The following is a 20,658-nucleotide window of genomic DNA, read 5'->3' on the forward strand; positions in this document are numbered from 1 at the left end:
TTGGAAGGAATTAAGACATTTACTCGGAAAACTACTTAAGAGGGCGTAGAGGAGGGTAAATTTTCAGATTCTGTCAAATTACCCCATTTCACACACAAACGCAGCTCACGCACACTACCTCAATTTACTGGGACAGGTCAGTGACCCCTAAAGTTTTTTTAAAGGTGCTGCTTCGAGTTTAGTGTTAACTACTAACCTTCTTTGAGGAATTCAAACTGTCACAGCTTTCCTTTGTGAGAAGACAGAGAAAAAACACTTTTTTATATATAGCTTTCCTTGTTTGTTCATGTCATGTCATAGGTATGTGACGTATTAGGTAATTAATTATTTTCGTTGTTGACTTTTGTATTAAGATAGGTTCAAAACGGCGACGCTCTTAACTGTCCATCGGTGGACCTTATGCCTTTTGTAATAAGGTTTACGGACTGTCAGTTAACAGTGTGGTGGTGGGCAATGGTAGGTATGCGGTTTGTAGACAGACCGAATTAAACCTAGGAGTTTTATTATTAAAAATATAAGAAATCATCTCATCTATCTACTCGAAAAAAGTGGACTATATCTAAAATTATCCCTTTATTACTTATAGGTCTTGTAACATATTTTTTTACAACTAAAGACGCTTATTTAATTTCACTTATAACTTAATTTTTAAAGCTCTGTTAATAATAAAGCTTTAAAAACATCTAATAAAATTCAGGTCCTACACTTATACTTTTGTAAGTCAGTAAGTGATGCTTACTTAAAACTTATTGGGAAATCAAATAACTCATAATTACCTATATTAAAATATATAAATGTACTATTTCATCTCATTTCATCCCAATCCGCATTGGGCTAGCGTGGGGACTATAGCCCAAGCCCTCTCGCGCATGAGACGAGGCCTGTGCTCAGCAGTGGGACGTATATAGGCCGAAATGATGATGATGATTTCATCTCATACGTTCAATAAGGCCCAGGACCGGGCCTTGTCACCCGCACTGACAGAGGGCCTTTTTAGCCCTACATAATATTAAAGAACTGTGTCCCGGATAGTATGGGTTCTGGTCCATGGCGCGTCCTGAAGTAACTTATACAGTGTGTAATCGTTAAGTGTAGCCAGGCTATAATTCCGTAAATATAACAGATATCAGAAAACTTCAAATTGATATCAAAAGTGCGTTACCCAATGAGTAAAATTACATTTATAACTTTTTTTGAATAAAAGTAGAAATATCTCAAACATTAACTTCAAACCCTCCCATACATTTAGTACGACGACTCACCCCTCAAAGAACGTCGGTGTCCTAAGAGACAAAACTGCTTGAGATTCATTATTTGCGATAGTAAACTGTAATAGAATAATAAAACTACCGTTTATTAAATAATAATCTCAAGCAGTTTTATCTCTTACGACACCAACGTTCTTTGAGGGGTGAGTCATCGTACTAAATATTTAGGAGTTAGGGAGGGTTTAAAGTTAATGTTTGGGATATTTCTGCTTTTATGAATAAAAATATTAATGTATTTTACTCATTGGATTACGCGCTCTCTATATCAATTCGAAATTTTCTGATATCTGTTATATTTACGGAATTATAGCCTGACTACACTTAACGATTACACCCTGTATATCATTAGATAGTTCATAGCCTATATCGATAGAATATATCGTTCTTATGAGCGTATTTGGTGGGCATACCTTATTATTAAAAAAGTCTACTGCTTTATACTCGGAGTAATTAACAATGGAGCCGCCATTAACAGGCGTTCCCCTCTGTCGAAAATAGGCGGCCAATGGTCAACCACATGTCAACCATATGTATGGACTGACGTTTGGCTGACTTGACGTACCTATACATTTGATGTGCCCCTCCCCCGCAAAAAACGGCAGACTATTTTGTACCGAAAATTTTAGACATGGCGTCTCCGTTGGTTATATCCTCTAAGGCTTTATAATAGGGTGGCACTGGTGGCAGAAACTCATTTCATTTGTAAAATTATCACCTGTAATTTATCTGTAAAATATAAAAACATTGTATTCACACTTTTCAAATGCCAGATGATTATTTTATTTAATTTTATTTCAATATTTAATGTTTGACTTGCCACGTGCGGTGCCACAATTATTATTCAGAAAAAATATATGAGTGCCTATTTTATAGTGATACTTTTTAGAATGGAGAATAAATGAGCAAAATTTAACAATTTTTTTATTTAGTACAAATCACCACACTGTGATTGTAAAAAAATACATATAATATTCATTTATTGTGCAAAAATCAGTTTATTTGTATGAATCGTTATACATACCTATAACGATTATTTAAAAACTGAATTCCTCGTCCCTAGATTATACAAAAATGATATATAACTTGCCCTAGTTGCTAAGAGCATGAAGAAATATAGCATAGATTGGACCGGGGAGCCGACCATTTCCCCTCTTCCCTTATTTTTGGTATACGGTACGATCTCGTTGCTACCGGGCCTTATCAGCCCATTATTTGGTAATAACGGTATGCAAGGCATCTAACACAACTAATAAAACCTCCATGAACAGAAATGGGTGACATATTTTATAAGATTTGACAGTAACCAAGAAGAATCTTCAGATTCAGAATCATTAAACGGCAACTAAGCCACTAGTATTGGGTTGCCTATAATCATTTTTCTGTGAATGTACTCGTAAACCTCTATCCGTTAGTATGCGATTCATTAATGGACGCACCATGGCCCAAATCGGGACACAGTTCTTTAACACGTAATGTTAATAATCAGTGAACATTATTAATTACGCTCAAATGCTTAAGTTTCAGTACAGGTAAAAGTACATATGAGCTGTACTTTTAATTGTTAGTACAATCGGCATCAAATAGATAGTGACGGCCAAAGTGACCAAATATAGTTATAGGATCTAAATGTGAACGAATAAGGTCAGGTGAGGCATATAAGGCCCACCTTTATATTAACTGAAATAGTTTTATTAATAATCAGGATATTATGACCAAACCAATTCAATATATATTTCTCATTTGTTCATGTTTCTTACACTGCTACTGTTGCTGTTACTGTTACCGACACAAACACCAGAGAGGAGGAGATCAAAATACGCATCCAAAACGCCCTGCGGTGCAGTGCAGCCCTCCACAAAGTGTTGGTGTCCGGGCTTCTCAGCAAACATACAAAGTTACGGATATATAAAACCGTTATACGGCCTATCCTAATGTATGGCTGTGAGGCCTGGTCCCTAACACTAAAAGAAGAAGGTCAGCTCCTGGTAGCAGAGAGAAAAGTTTATCGCAAGATCCTGGGACCTATTCAGAGAGATAACGGCACCTGGAGGATCTGGAAAAATGCCGAGATCGAGGAGTTAGTGGCCGAACCCAATATCATCGGCGAAACGAAAGCGCACAGACTTCGCTGGTTCGGTCACCTACTCTGAATGGGAGAGGATCGGGCTGTCAAGAAGGCGTTCTTGGGACGTCCGACTGGTAGCCGTCCGGTGGGTCGGCCCAGGTATCGCTGGGAAGACAGTGTGGCGGCGGATCTACTTCAGCTTCGCGTCAGTAACTGGCAGGAAGTTGCGCAGGAGCGGGACAGGTGGCACGCTCTCGTTTCGGAGGCCAAGACTCTCTTTGGATCGCTGAGCCAAAATAGTTAGTTAGTTAGTTCATGTTTCTTAATACAGCTTTTGAAAAATCCATTTTATAAAAAAAACATACCATGTTGGTTCGGAACCGGGCCTTGTTACTGGCACTGACAGTGGGCCTTCTTACAATTAGTCATAGTACAAGTTCAAGAATAACAGAAAATACTACCGGGCCTTATTAGCTTTTATCATGAATTAATTTCATCTTAGATTTAAAATGGTCTATAGTAAAATACGGCCTACATGAGTCATGGAAAAACAAATTGTATTTTATTTAGTACCTATTTGTTGTTCAAAATCTTCAGTAAGCTAACTTATAAGACTCTTTCTATTATAATTAATCTAGATTGACAGTTTACTTAGCAAATTGTACTTTTACCTTTAGGTTTTATGTCGGAAATATTTCACCCAATTTGTACTGAAACATAAGCATTTGAGCGTAATTAATGATGTTTACTGATTGTTAATCTTAAATATACCTATTATGTAGGGCACTTAAATTATTTTAGCGGACCAAGCGGATGTGTATGTTTGTGGACCACTTTTTTATTTAAATAATTAAATTGTAATTCATTCAAAAAAAGCTATTACAATTAGGGATTTAGATACCTCACCTACCTTATTACAAAGCATTACAAAAATGTCCAAAGGCCAAAGCCACGCCGATAAGACATAAGACCTCATAAACGACTTCATAAATATAAACGTTCACTGAAAAAACCCAAATTCATTTCTGATAATTTTATTTCGTTACTGAGTTATCGTTTTGCACCGAATATCAATGAAATAAAAGCACGTTGTTGTTTGATAGATACATTTATATAAACATCGTCACATTAAACCAATATAGGTACTCGTAAACCAGACCACTGCGATGCCACTGGCTTTAAATATCGTTCTTTCAACTGATGATATAGCCACAAAAACCCGCTGAAACTGCAGGTCGAGTCTTGATTTCAATTTCTTGATGATATATCATTGCATTAACTTTCAAAGCACATGATAGATCTTAGAATAGCAACAAAACTGGTTGAAACTAAGAATTTTATTGCTGAAATTATGTGAACAACATTGCTTCGTCTTCATAAATAAAATTTTAATAGTTTATATTGTTTAGGCTAAAATGTGAAGAATTTTGTTGATAAATTGTTTATCTAGGGATATTGACATTATGTCATATATGTTTTTAAAATGACGTAATATGAATACCAGCACAATGAAAATTTATTCCAATAAGAAATAACAAATCTTCAAACTTTTTTCATTTTAAGTGAATTAGGAAGAAGCTAATTATACTGATTTGGTTGTATTAATATATTTTATTAAATAATTTGTCATATTTTTTAAGTATTATGACTCGTGAATAAAAATAAATCGAAATTTTAATGACTCTAGATCTCCGTGTGACGTTATTTATTTACCCTATTAATTTTGAACACAGTTTTTCACTGGTATCATCATTCGTATACGGACATGAATTTCTGTCAATATATATGCCAAATCGAACTGTCAACTTGGAAAAAAGAAGTACGCGTCCGCTTCCAACGGCCCACAGCGGGCATCTGAGGAGAAGGAGAATTTGACAGATATGGCGGATGTATGGAAATTATACGAAAGTTTACGTTTACGATTGAATTTCACTGTAGCCTTTAAGAGGAAAAATAGGAAAAGCCTGATTCGTTGTAGTCCAGTTATCTGGCTTTCGAAATCACTCGATTTTATAGCATGAGCATCGATTTTTTTATACAAATTTTACTAAACGCTGACACTCGTTCATCACGTTTTAGGTACAACTTTGCATAAGTGTATTTATTATATTGTAAAACATTTCAGATTTTCAAGGGTGATTCGTTGTAAACACACTCTTTGGGATATTAATGACATTTATTATAATTTTTTTTATCAAGAGATGTGAACGCTAGCGACTAAACGGTGACTGCCTTTTTCGCTGATTTTGCTCGATGCAGTCTTAACTATGACCCGTACAGACTATTGATGTATGCAGATTTATGAACCAGTCCTTCCGTTAATATCAGCGGAACAATACATTGTATAATAGTAATAACAATTATTAATTATTTCAGTTTTCCTCGACATCTGAAATTGTTCCAGTGGATAACTGGCGAAATTTCGACTGTCCCATTGTATGACTATGAAAAAAAAAATGTCGTTGACCCAGTGTTTGACATGGAGGTGCATCAAGTTTACATGATAGCTGTAACCAATCTATGACACTAGTTATGGCCCAATGAATGACACCTCAATACGTAACTGTCATTCACTCCACCACCATAGTAAAACAGTGTATGACACTCATGTCAGATACTACTCACATGATCGAAAAATAATTGGTTTTTACAGAGTATATTAAGTGTATGTCTTACTTCCTTACAACATGGTCAATATTAAATTTCATAAAATAGTAATTTGTGCGAGTGAATGACGTAGATGTCATACACTACTAAACGCTAAAAATTTTTCCCAGTGTATGGCATGTCTTCAAAATACTAACGTAAGGAAAATAATATATTTTTGATATACAATATCAATCACTTAGTTTATTATGTAACAATATGAATAAGCACTTACTAATTACTCATAAATCCCTGTTTTCTATTTACACTTTTAAGATGAAAAGTCTTAACAGATTTACTAAGAAACCCGACGCACAACTAAATCGATGCACCTCCTAGCAAAAACTACATCACAAAGTGAAAAATATTTAACGTATTAATGACAGCTTCGGAACAAAATTCATAGATAACACATACAATCGATTAAGTCTAGTTTTATGTTTATTTCAAAAACCGTTTTCTTATTTTTCAAAATAAACTGCGTAAAAGTTATACATTAGGTCAGTGTCATCCATACGGACATTTACCTTATTTATATATTAAATATATCGTTGTCTGAGTGCCCACAACACAAGCCTTCTTGAGCTTACCGTGGGACTTAGTAAATCTGTGTAAGAATGTCCTATAATATTTATTTATTATTTATTTTAATATTACTTACTATTTGTACAGGTAACCGCGAGACGCTAGAAACCACCCCCAAGGCGAAAGGGATAGATGTCCGTAAAGAACTTCTCAAGTTTCACGACACCTGGTATTCTGCCAATATCATGACTCTAGCTGTCATCGGGAAAGGTAGGTAGACAGGGATAGATGTAGCTAGTAGTGTATGTAAGAAAGAGATAGATGTCCGCAAAGAACTCATGTTTCACGACACCTGGTATTCTGCCAACATCATGACTCTAGCTGTCATCGGGAAAGGTAGGTACGAGAGAGAGAGATGTAGCTAGTAATGTATGTAAGAAAGGGATAGACGTCCGCAAAGAACTCAAGTTTCACGACACCTGGTATTCTGCCAACATCATGACTCTAGCTGTCATAGGGAAAGGTAGGTAGACAGGGATAGATGTAGCTAGTAGTGTATGTAAGAAAGGGATAGATGTCCGCACAGAACTCAAGTTCTATGACACCTGGTATTCTGCCAACATCATGACGCTAGCTGTCATCGGGAAAGGTAGGTACGAGAGAGAGAGAGATGTAGCTAGTAATGTATGTAAGAAAGGGATAGACGTCCGCAAAGAACTCAAGTTTCACGACACCTGGTATTCTGCCAACATCATGACTCTAGCTGTCATAGGGAAAGGTAGGTAGAGAGAGATAGATGTAGCTAGTAGTGTATGTAAAAAAGGGATAGATGTCCGCAAAGAACTTCTGAAGTTTCACGACACCTGGTACTCTGCCAACATCATGACTCTAGCTGTCATCGGGAAAGGTAGGTAGACAGGGATAGATGTAGCTAGTAGTGTATGTAAGAAAGGGATAGATGTCCGTAAAGAACTTCTCAAGTTTCACGACACCTGGTATTCTGCCAACATCATGACTCTAGCTGTCATCGGGAAAGGTAAGTAGAGAGGGATAGATGTAGCTAGTAGTGTATGTAAGAAAGGGATAGACGTCCGCAAAGAACTTCTCAAGTTCCACGACACCTGGTATTCTGCCAACATCATGACTCTAGCCGTCATTGGAAAAGGTATAGTTACATCTCAGATTATATAATAATACAATATCTACAGCTCACAGAGCCACTGTATCTTTAGGTATTTAAAAAAGAGTTAACAGAATCTACCCTCAAATGGCTTCTTAAGCCAGTTGAGGGTAGATGAAAACATTACACGATCAAATAATGTAGGTTAAGGTCAGGTCAGGTCAGGGACCGAAAAGGAGATGGCGGGACGACTTGGACACATTCTACCCCAAATGGTGGGAAAATGCCGATGACAGGGTCGAGTGGAAAAAACGAGGGGAGGCCTTTGCCCTGCAGTGGGACACCAAGTAGGCTAGAAAAAAAAAAAAAAAAAGTCAGGTCGTTCAGTGACAGATCCAGGCGCATTTGTATTTGGTTGCTTAAATGTTGTAACTACCCGAAAATGTACAAATTATTTTTATACTTTTATTTAATAACTTAAAGATACAGAGTCTAGTTATAAACTGCCGAATCCGACACAAGAGCAGCCGATGCAATGGAGCCACGCCGTTTTGTCGACTAAATAATTTTTAGTTTTAAATTTATAAAATACATATACATAGCTGGTGTGGCCTGTAATATGAGCAATAAATTAAACCGTAGGCTGTACTCCTCATATTGACCAACACTTGTTCAGCGACTTTTAAAAATAACTTGTAATTTGATTTTTAATACACTTTAAAGTTTATTCTAAGACGCAATGTATTGCGAATTTTGTTATGTTTAAGGCGTGACAAGCAACGTCAATCACAATGATAATGGCGTGGCGATGGCGTTCATTGATGATAATATTTATTTTGTATGAAAATTAGGGAGTCTAAATACTTCATAATTTTTTAAAGTTGTTGAACAAAAGTGTCACCGTTTGAGTACAATCTATGTTTTAATAGTTTGCTCATGTTATAGGCCACACCCGGTATATGTTAGTCTGTAAGGTATTTGTAATATGGGCCCTGTAGCCTGATTTAAATTTCTAAATAATTATTTTCTTTTCCAGAATCTCTAGACGAGCTCGAAGCTATGGTGGTGCCCTTATTCTCAGCGGTGGCGGACACCTCGGTCGAAGCCCCGTCGTGGCCGGAGCACCCTTTTCCCCCGGAGCTACGCAGAAAGCGCGCCTACTGTCTGCCAGTCAAGGATCTCAGAAACTTGTCTATCGACTTCCCCATACCTGACACTAGGAAGCATTATAAGAGCGGGGTGAGTGTTTTAGACCCAGAGGATTTGCCTTAAAGGCCTGTGCACACCGGCTGCGTGTGCGTGACGTGCGCGTGCGGCGTTGTAGTATACAGATCCTTATGAGAGACGCCCGTCTATCGCGTACTGTGGCTACAATAACAGCGGAAAACCTCCCCCAACCTGTTTTCTCGGCGCGCGCGCAGCGTGCGACGCGGCGAGCCGCAGTACGCGATACACGGCCGTCGTGGACGCTGCTCGCACTGTTAGTGCTTCAGAAAGGAGACCTAGGCTCTCCGAAACATGTCGCGTGAGTGACTAAAAACAAGTGAGTCTATACCGTAAAATTATTCAAAGATACCAGGCTCCAATTCCACCACGGCTACAATTGTCAGTGACATATGGCGAGCGACAATTGTCAAGCGACAGGTGACATATTACAATGTTATAAAATATTTTCTATATAAATACTTACAAACATGACAGGCATTTTGCTACAATTGTATGTATTACAATTATGTTGTGAAACAAGAATTATTTGTTCTAGTCGACATATTTGTAGAATTGTCGGTGAATCTTGACAGGAAATGAGTTATATGTCGGAATTTCGTGACAATTGTAGTGTTTCTTGTGACAATTGTCATAAACTTAGCAAGAGAAATATCTGTTTTTTTTCCGATATAATAAAGTTTTTTTAATAATTCAATGATAGTGGCAAACAGGAATACGGCCCGCCCGATGGTAAGCGGTAACCGTAGCCCATGGATGCCTGTGACGTGAGCAACAGTGATGTTTTACAATTGTCGCACCTGTCACCCTGGTGAAATTGGGGCCTGTTTGTTAAAAATTCAAATAAATCAGTTGTCATTGCCTGTTTCCGTAGCCAGGCCACTACCTGTCGCACCTGCTCGGACATGAGGGCCCGGGGAGCTTGCTCGCAGAACTGAAGGCCAGGGGATGGTGTAACAGGTACGTACAAACTAGAGTATAGTTCGTTTTTAGGGTTCCGTACCCAAAGGGTAAAACGGGACCCTATTACTAAGACTCTGCTGTCCGTCCGTCCGTCCGTCTGTCACCAGGCTGTATCTCACGAACCGTGATAGTGTCTAGCAGTTGAAATTTTCACAGATGATGTATTTCTGTTGCCGCTATAACAACAAATACTAAAAACATAATAAAATAAAGATTTAAGTGGGGCTCCCATACAGCAAACGTGATTTTTGACCAAAGTTAAGCAACGTCGGGCGTGGTCAGTACTTGGATGGGTGACCGTTTTCTTTTTGCATTTTTTTCCGTTTATTTTTTTTTGCATTATGGTACCGAACACTTCGTGCGCGAGTCCGACTCGCACTGGCCCGGTTTATTTTAGCATTAGAAAGAACTTGAAAGAAGGTAAGCGATATTGACATGTCTTTTAATTGAATAACGCTTTTTAAAAATCAGTAACTATTACTTATGAAAGCAGAAGAATATAAATAATCGTATTAGATTCATAATTGTTACATATTTGCCGTAATTTATTTTTATTAAAATGTGTTTTTCAATTAAAAGACACATCAATATTGTTTACCTTATTTCTAATGCTAAAAAAAAACGAACCAAGACAAATCTGCAACAAATACCGAATAATAGGTTACTATACTGTATTTGAAATAAATTATTTTACACCATGCATGTACCAGCACCAGATAATATTAGAAAAACAAAGATAGGAGTTATTTTTGAACACAAGTTCTATCTAATAAATCGGATAGAAATATAAAAAGTAGGTGAGTTGACCGTGACGTCAAGATGTAATGTTTCATATAAATTCCAGCATGCACGTGACGTAGCATGTGACGTCACAATTAAATTACCTATTCTTTAATTATTTATTTAAACTTTATTGCACAGAACATAAAAATAATGGCCAAATGGCGGACTTAATGCCTAATGGCATTCTCTACCAGTTAACCATCGGGCCAAACAGAGACATGTAAAAACCGGGCAAGTGCGAGTCGGACTCGCGCACGAAGGGTTCCGTACCATAATGCAAAAAAAAAACAAATAAAGCAAAAAAAAAAAACGGTCACCCATCCAAGTACTGACCCCGCCCGACGTTGCTTAACTTCGGTCAAAAATCACGTTTGTTGTATGGGAGCCCCATTTAAATCTTTATTTTATTCTGTTTTTAGTATTTGTTGTTATAGCGGCAACAGAAATACATCATCTGTGAAAATTTCAACTGTCTAGCTATCACGGTTCGTGAGATACAGCCTGGTGACAGACGGACGGATGGACGGACAGCGAAGTCTTAGTAATAGGGTCCCGTTTTACCCTTTGGGTACGGAACCCTAAAAATGGTGCAAGAACAGAGGAATTTATTAGAACGATGGAAAACAACTGAACAACTAATAATTCTGATAAACTACATATAGAATACACAAATACAAATACTAGAATATATACAATTAATATCACTCACAGTCACACTCATCTCAGCCATAAGACGTCCACTGCTGAACATAGGCCTCCCCCTTTTTCGGGGGGTGAATGCCATAATCGTCACGCTTGGCAGGCGGGTTGGCGATCGCAGTCGAGTACACCGAATTTGAGGGACGCTGCTGCCCGTCCACCGGTGGTCATGGACGTGGTTTAAGGACATACCCGGGTCCTGGACGTAGTTTAAGGACATACCCGGGTCCTACAATTAATATATATATATGTAATAGTACAATTAATATACTACTACATATTTCATACATACTCATAATATATAATGATGGACGCTACTTGAACTCTTGTTTCAGCAGATACTTATGTAGCAACCGCTTGAAAGCTAACTTGCTCGGGGCTTGTCTAATAAAGTATTGTAGTCGAATACCCTATTGATATACCGGGTGTGGCCTATAACACAAGCAAATAATTAAAACATAGATTGTATTCCTCAAACGGTGACACTTTTGTCCATAAACTTTTAAAAATTATGAAGTTTTTTAGACTCTCTATTTCTCATACAAAATAAATATTACCTTCAATGGACGTCATCGCCACGCCGTATCATTGTGATTGACATTGCTTGTCACGCCTTAAACTTAACAAAATTCGCAATACATTGCGTCTTAGAATAAACTTCCAAGTGTATTAAAAATCAAACTACAAGTTATTTTTAAAAGTCGCTGAACAAATGTTGGTCAGTATGAGGAGTACAGCCTACAGTTTAATTTTTTGCTCATATTACAGGCCACACCCTATATAACCCAAATCCTGTGCCATAAATTTGTGTTTTGTACAATAAAGAGTTTATACATAATACATACATAAACTGTGTTTATTGTCATAGTTTGGTGGGCGGGACACGTATCGGCGCACGCGGCTTCGGTTTTTTTGGAGTGCAGGTCGATCTGACCGAGGACGGCGTTGAGCATATCGATGACATCGTTGCTCTAGTATTCCAGGTATGACCATATCCTCCTAAGGCCCAGTCATACAAATGAAAAATCTAGAATTTGCCACTGAAATTTAAACCTTTATTGCAGGGAATAGAGTTGATTTGGGTTTTGTTTGAAAATTGAACTAATCAAAACAAATGCGACTCTGTTCCAATTGAATATGATTTAAATTTCATCGAACTGAATAAGTACTATATGTAGGACTTTGGGCCTTACGAGGCTATAAGGGGTTGTGCACAAATCGCGCGAGGTGTTTTCGGATACTTTTTGACCCCCCTCCCCCTTGGTGATATTTGGTGAGGTTTTTGGCTAAGCCCTCCCCCCACACAACCTCACGTGTATTTTTTTGATTGTGATTTGTGCACAAGCCCTAATCTTCTTCCTCGCGTTGTCCCGGCATTTTGCCACGGCTCATGGGAGCCTGGGGTCCGCTTGACAACTAATCCCAGGCCATAGCCAGAATTATAGCATAGGTATCATATAAGTACAAGAATACTTGACTTGAATTGTTTGGTACTTTTTACGAAAGCGACTGCCATCTGACCTTCCAACCCAGAGGGGAAACTAGGCCTTATTGGGATTAGTCCGGTTTCCTCGCGATGTTTTCCTTCACTAAAAAGCAACTGGTAAATGTCAAATAATATTTCGTACATAAGTTCCGAAAAACTCATTGGTACGAGCCGGGGTTTGATCGCGGGTGGATCCGGATTGAAAGTCGCACGCTCTTACCGCTAGGCCACCAGCGCCTGACCTAGCAAAGAATTGTTTTTAAATACAACGTCGGTGGCAAGATGACCGCTGTGTATTTCTCACCCTGTATTTAAATAAATAAAATATAATAAATAATATAGGACATTCTTACACAGATTGACTAAGTCCCACAGTAAGCTGAAGAAGGCTTGTGTTGTGGGTACTTAGACAACGATATACCGGGTGTGGCCTGTAATATGAGCAAAAAATTAAACTGTAGGCTGTACTCCTCATACTGACCAACATTTGTTCAGCGACTTTTAAAAATAAGTAACTTGTGGTTTGATTTTTAATACACTTTAAAGTTTATTCTAAGACGCAATGTATTGCGAATTTTATTATGTTTAAGGCGTGACAAGCAACGTCAATCACAATGATATGGCGTGGCGATGGCGTCCATTGAAGATAATATTATTTTTTTATGAAAAATAGCGAGTCCAAAAACATCATAATTTTTAAAAGTTGTTGATTAAAAGTGTCACCGTTTGAGGAGTACAATCTATGTTTTAATTATTTGCTCGTGTTACAGGCCACACCCGGTATATAACATATAAATACTTGAATACATAGAAAACAACCATGACTCACGAACAAATATCTGTGTCATCACACAAATAAATGCCCTTACTGAGATTCGAACCCATATTTTTTTATGTATTTTCCTTTTGGCAGTACATAGCCATGCTCCGTGTGACGGAGCCCCAGCGCTGGGTGTGGGAGGAGCAGCGAGACCTCATGGCCATGGAGTTCCGCTTCAAAGACGCGCAGGAACCCAGGTCTTTGGTCACCTCACACGTTGGCCTTTTACATGTAAGTACCTTAGAAAATGGACCTGACCACAGAATAAATAATAGTACTAGATACAGAAGACTCACTCTCTAACAAAACGCGTCTGTTACCATCAGGACAGATATGGCCGCTAGGTGGCGACAGCGGCACGCGCGGCTTATGGCTAGCCACCAAAATTGGTGAGGAACCGATGTACTTTTAGCTACCTGTGGCAAAGCGATGAAATCTAGGAGTGAGCCGCGCCTGCCTATGTCCAGCAGTGGACGAGAGTAGGCTGATGATGATGATGATGAAGTAAGATTACGTAACATTATTATTTGTTACAGGAATTCCCGATGGAAGACGTCCTGAGTGCGTATTACCTGCTCACAGAATGGAAGCCTGAACTGGTAGACGAGCTGCTAGCTATGTTGACGGCCGAGAACGTGCGAGTCGGTATAGTTGCGAAGTATGTTAAACATGAATAAACAATATTCTAAAATTCTAATAGACATTCTTCTTCGTGGTCGTGACCTCATGTCTGAGGGACGTGACTCCTATGGGTTATTCTTCCTACCACTGCTCTCCAGGCCTCTCGATCTTTGGCCATCTGCACCGTTGCCTGGAGCGAAGTCTGGGTAATATTTTGGACCACATCTGACCATCTACTGTAGCGGTTGGCAACCAGCGGCCCGCGAGCCTCCTTGGCTATTTTATTATTTTTTTTTTTTTTATTCATCATTTTCTTAGGCTAGGGTTTTTATAATATGAATATAAAAGTAAAATATAAAAACACTTACAAAACAATAAAAAATACATATAAACACATTATAAAAAACCTAACCTATTATTATTTGTGAAGCAGGCAGGCAGTTGAAATAACTGATAATCCCTGTATCTAGAGCCATCAATCGAGTTTTCAGTGTTGAGTAGAGTTTGCATTGTGCTTGTCTAGTTTATTCTTAAATTCATTGACACTTTGGGCCGATACTACGTCCTCTGGGAGTTTGTGCCAAGCTTTGACCACTCTGTTGCTAAAGAAGTGTCTATGAGGATTATTATGTTTATGGTATTTTGTATGTAATATTGACAATGTCTGATAAAGTCATTAACAAAGTGCGGCTCGCGACCACTTCGTTGACTGCTATGTGACCCTTGGCTGCTAAAAGGTTGCCGACCACTGATCTACTGGGTGCACGCCCTCTGCCCCTTCGTCCAACTATAGAATCCTTTTGTTTGTGTCTCAATTCCACACTCACGGGTAAAATACAACTTCGCACCCTTGTATAACAAAGAACTATATCTGCCTCTCTATCGATCGAATAGGCAAGAGTGATAGAGAGACAGAAACCGAACTTTCGATTGTCGTGTTTCACGGTAGGCCATGTGATTGGCCTAGTGACGCCCTCTACGCAGAGTTATGGAATATTACTCCCTATTACATTGTTTATTTTTTTTTAACTTTATTGCACAAAATATATACAACAATGTACAAATGGCGGACTTAATGCCAAATGGCATTCTCTACCAGTCAACCATAGGGCCAAACAGAGATATCTACAATTGGTGCAGAGAGAGAAATATACCTATTGAGTAAAAAAAAAAAGCAGACTACATAACTATAAACTACATAAATAAATAAAATATATATAAACTACCACATATTTATACACGGTCTAACATGAGGAAACCGAATAATTTTAACCACGCATTTCTGAGGTCAAAAGAAGTAAAAAATGTAATATGAATTTAGGTCAATTTCGCCAATAAAAAAAATTTTTTTTTGTTATCTTTTTTCAATTTTTTGAATGTATTTGTACATACAAAATAAATGTTATTGGCAAACTTGTCACTTAAAATTGATTTTAACATTTTTTTTTCGTAGAACATACTTTTTGCAAAGTGTTACTTGTCACTTTTTGACATCTATCAATAAGGATATTTAGACTATGTTCCATAGCAGCAACATCACCATCAAAAAGGCCTTTTACACTATGTAAAAATAAAAACTTGTTTTTTTTTTAAATTATTAATATCTCTGAAACTAGGCGAATATCAAAAAAGTTTATAGGACATTTTTGAATATGATCAGGAATACGCTGTTAAATTTCTTCGGTTTACTCATGTTGTAACCGGCTAGATAGTGCGGTAAAAGAAAACCAGGTTCTTTACAGTAAACAATATAATATGAAAATATGTACAATAAAATAAACTAATTTCTGTCAGTACTTGAACCTAAACCAAATAAATATCGTCACTGGCCTTAACGTTGTTGAATCCCATGCATTCTTAGTCGAACCGTACGATCAACTGTGGCTGCGGGTGCAGGAATCAGCTTTAACAATGTAGGCTCCACGCAGCAAGGTCCACAGAGAGGAAAGCTTCAGCAGCAATTATTCAAATAATAAGCAGCAACAGTAGTAGCTCTTCAATTTAAAAGTAGAAGAAAGGGCTGGAACAATCGTACGTTCTTAGACTTGTAGTCGAAACCTAACCCAAGCCTTATTCCGTTACAAGAACCAGTGACGTGCATTACGTACAAATAAGACTTGGATTAGGTTTAATTTCAACATAAACCTAAACTTAATGCTATATATACAATTATACAAACTTTACCTTATTAAACTTTATCACTAATTATAATCATACAGTCGCATTAAAATAATAATTACAGAATTGTGCCATATCAGACAACATTTCCAAAGGAAAATTTTACGAAGAACAACAAAAGACGGCGATACCCTTAGTTTTTTTATTTACAACCGGCCAGTGTGCGCGGTGACTGTACATGCAGGTTTGCCATGTTACAATGTTACACCGTGTATAATACATACTATAATATATATGTTTATGGTATGTTGTCAGGGTGTTTGCGGACAAGTGTACGCAGGTGGAGCCGTGGTATGGCACCAAGTATCTCCAGGAGGACATTGACCCTAAGAAAATCAAGGTAAGCATTTAGACCCAATGTCGGACAGTTTTTTTTTTTTAATTGAGAAACAAACAGTCTTAAAATAAACATATGAGCAACTTAGCTAGTAGCTACAAATTAATTTTGGTATAGACCTATAGTTTCTTAATTTACAAAGATAATTTACAAATGTATATATGTATGTGTGTTTTTTGTTATGGAGGGCAGTTATTAAACTCTTTAAGAGCCAACAGGAGTGGTCATTTCTCCATACAAACGTACTCGACTGTTTCCTCCGTGGTTTTTGATGCTAGAGCAATGTTTTTTTTTCAATACAGATTAATATTGCCAATATCTGTGTCGGAGCGTTTTGCTTTTTTTTTATTTTTGTTACGCGAAAGTTTAAAATATTATAAAAGTTGTATTGTTTAATGTTTAGTTATTATCATTTCTGTTGTTAAGGAGTGGAACTCGATGAAACCGATCCCCGCGCTGCACCTGCCGCCCCCCAACGAGTTCATTCCTGCGCGGTTAGAGCTGGAGAAGGAAAAGGATCCCACCTGCGACGCCGTGGCGCCCTCTATGGTCAGGGTAAGGAAACAATCTAAGAATATACAGGCCAAGTGCGAGTCGGACTCGCGCAAGAAGGGTTCCGTACCCAGTGGCGCATTTGCAGTCTATGCCACCCTAGGCCCCAGGCCCTGTAGCCGCCCCTTTCAAAGCACCCATAATATTGACTATATTGTTTTTTCCCAGGACTCTCCACTGATGCGACTATGGTTTAAGCAAGACAACGAATTCCGGTTGCCCAAGGCTTTCCTAACTTTTGATTTGGTCAGGTAAGGAATATTTCATTTGAGAGGAGAGATTCACTTACACACAGGGTACAGGTTACCTGCCCATAAATGGCATTGTTATCTTTTGTGAAACCAAACCGCTAATTACATGCGAAAAATGAAATGCAATAACAAAAAGAGGTCAATAGACGTATTGACAACGCCTGGAAGAGCGCTTCTGGTCCATGAAGGCCCTACTGAAGGGTGACCTTCCCCTGTGTCTCAAGCGCAAACTCATCGACATGTGTATCCTGCCTATCCTAACCTATGGTGCTCAGACATGGTCATTGACTGAGGCTTTGAAGTCCAAACTCAAGGTTTGCCAGCGAGCGATGGAGCGCAGTATACTGGGTGTTCGCAGGACTGATTGAATCAGAAACACGGAACTGCGCTCCAGAACTCGAGTTGTAGATGTAGGTGTCAAGACCGCTAAGCTTAAGGTGGTTCGCTTTTCATACAAAATTCAATCAAAGCTCATTAAGTAACTACACACTATTAGTACACAAATATTTCCGCATTTATCTTCTTTCGAATATTCGTTTGCGCGAAATTAACAGGAAAACAATGTTTCATACAGAAATCATGCAAAAATCATAGTTAACTTTTCATCAATTTTACGTATGTGTGTGTCACAAATGTCGTGTACAGATACATTCGCGACGTTGCCATACCATTTCCGACGTTGCCGGGCTGACCACGGCTCGAATTTGGAGTGCCGTCATGTTTAGTGCAATTTTGTTGACACTGATATTTGACAGGTAGTTAAATGACCTAAGCGAGAAGTTCGTCAGCTTAGCTAAGAACTATCATGGCGTGTTATACAAACAGTCGCTTTTTTGCTTGCAAACGGAAGATTCCCGGTTCGATCCCCAGTCATTGTATGCTAGAACATAACTTTTTGCATTTTTGTTACACCTAAATTTCGTATTGTTTTTTTATTTTTATTAAATTTTTCTTATTATCATAAATCGATTATTAAGTATGGGCTACACGTATTCTTTTATTTTTACAAAGATAATTAGAAATTATACTCTTCCTAATCTCTCTGATTTTTACAATCAGGACATCCTCACTGCAATAAAAACCGGGCAAGTGCGAGTCGGACTCGCGCACGAAGGGTTCCGTGCCATAATGCAAAAAAAAAAACAAAAAAAAGCAAAAAAAAACGGTCACCCATCCAAGTACTGACCACTCCCGACGTTGCTTAACTTTGGTCAAAAATCACGTTTGTTGTATGGGAGCCCCATTCAAATCTTTATTTTATTCTGTTTTTAGTATTTGTTGTTATAGCGGCAACAGAAATACATCATCTGTGAAAATTTCAACTGTCTAGCTATTACGGTTCGTGAGATACAGCCTGGTGACAGACGGACGGACAGCGAAGTCTTAGTAATAGGGTCCCGTTTTACCCTTTGGGTACGGAACCCTAAAAAGAAGTGTATAAAATTTCCTGTGGTTAAAAATAATGGATTTTGTCTATGAATGAAAAACACAATTATTACTATAGTTTGTTTTTTAGGGTTCCGTACCCAAAGGGTAAAACGGGACCCTATTACTAAGACTTCGCTGTCCGTCCGTCCGTCCGTCCGTCCGTCCGTCCGCCCGTCCGTCTGTCACCAGGCTGTATCTCACGAACCGTGATAGCTAGACAGTTGAAATTTTCACAGATGATGTATTTCTGTTGCCGCTATAACAACAAATACTAAAAACAGAATAAAATAAAGATTTAAATGGGGCTCCCATACAACAAACGTGATTTTTGACCAAAGTTAAGCAACGTCGGGAGGGGTCAGTACTTGGATGGGTGACCGTTTTCTTTTTGCTTTTTTTTGTTTTTTTTTTGCATTATGGTACGGAACCCTTCGTGCGCGAGTCCGACTCGCACTTGCCCGGTTTTTTTAGCATTAGAAATAAGGTAAACAATCTTGACGTGTCTTTTAATTGAAAAACACATTTTAAAAATAAGTTACGGCAAATATGTAACAATTATAAATCTAATACGATCATTTATATTCTTCTGCTTTCATAAGTAATCGTTTTTGATTTTTAAAAAACCTGTTAACACTGAGTATGTCGGGGAAGCGCTGCTGGCCTAGCAGAAAGCAATTCGGAGGTCGCGGGTTCTAACCCCGGCTCGTACCAATGATTTTTCGAACTTTTGTACGAAATAGCATTTGATACCTACCTATTTATACACCGATACCTATTTTTCGGTGAAAGAAAACAATGTGAGGAAACCGGACTAATCCAAATAAGTTTACTCTCTGGGTTGGAAGATCAGGGCAGTCGCTTTCGTAAAAACTAGTGCGCATGCCAATTCTGGGATTAGTTGCCAAGCGGAGATTGAATATCTGGGAGACCGACCAAAGCTTACAAATCATAAAAACTCAAAAATGCGCGTTTTCTCATAGACCTAGCTAAGAGATCAAACCCCTTATAGCAAATTTCATCGAAATCGTTAGAGCCGTTTCTGATACCATCCAAATATATAAATAAATAATTATATATCTAATAATTGCTCGTTTAAAGGTAAGACTTAGGTAAGCTTTACTAAAATTTGTAAATGCCCAGGCACGCCCAGGTAAGTATAGTAGAAACTTCACAATCCACTTGAGAGGGTATCTGGCAGGGTTGTATTTTGATAACACAAAGGAGAAACAAAAAGAAATTACCTACTCGCACCAGTCTTGAACCCCAATCCTCTTGCACGTATTTCCACGAACATACCGTTACGCTATTGCAACATACTTACGTTGTGTGAAATTGTCTACTACAAGGATCACGGAAACACTGTTTGCATGTGTGAGAATAGTAGGAAAAAGCGTGACAGCTACACTCCGTCAAGTTAAAAAGGTGGTTTTTGCACAATGAAGTATTCAATGTTTATTTTAATAGTTCAATATTTACTTAAAGAGTGCGCGAAACATACTTTTAAGTATACAAATACCAAGACCATTTCACAAAAAAATCAAATCTTAAATCTTGCAAAAGTGGTGCCATCTAGCGAGAGTTAAGTTTTGAGTAACCTAGGCGAACCACCTTAAGTGGGACTGGGCTGGACATGTCTGCCGCATGCACCCTGAAAGGTGGGCCAAAATGGTTACGGAGTGGGACCCACGGAAC

General features: G+C 38.2%; 1 protein-coding gene across 1 annotated transcript in view; it reads left to right on the forward strand.

Annotated features, from left to right (window-relative positions):
- LOC134676301 (insulin-degrading enzyme) overlaps nucleotides 1-20,658 on the forward strand; it is a 55,319-nt gene that overhangs the window by 7,620 nt on the left and 27,041 nt on the right. The window contains exons 7-15 of the mRNA XM_063534676.1: nucleotides 6,652-6,774; nucleotides 8,661-8,863; nucleotides 9,723-9,808; nucleotides 12,162-12,276; nucleotides 13,693-13,830; nucleotides 14,136-14,257; nucleotides 16,654-16,738; nucleotides 17,162-17,290; nucleotides 17,456-17,538. Coding sequence (XP_063390746.1) covers nucleotides 6,652-6,774; nucleotides 8,661-8,863; nucleotides 9,723-9,808; nucleotides 12,162-12,276; nucleotides 13,693-13,830; nucleotides 14,136-14,257; nucleotides 16,654-16,738; nucleotides 17,162-17,290; nucleotides 17,456-17,538 — 1,084 coding nt within the window. The remainder of the gene's footprint in view (nucleotides 1-6,651; nucleotides 6,775-8,660; nucleotides 8,864-9,722; nucleotides 9,809-12,161; nucleotides 12,277-13,692; nucleotides 13,831-14,135; nucleotides 14,258-16,653; nucleotides 16,739-17,161; nucleotides 17,291-17,455; nucleotides 17,539-20,658) is intronic.

Source organism: Cydia fagiglandana, chromosome 24 (assembly GCF_963556715.1).
Source record: "Cydia fagiglandana chromosome 24, ilCydFagi1.1, whole genome shotgun sequence".
In the NCBI taxonomy this organism is placed as follows: domain Eukaryota; kingdom Metazoa; phylum Arthropoda; class Insecta; order Lepidoptera; family Tortricidae; genus Cydia; species Cydia fagiglandana.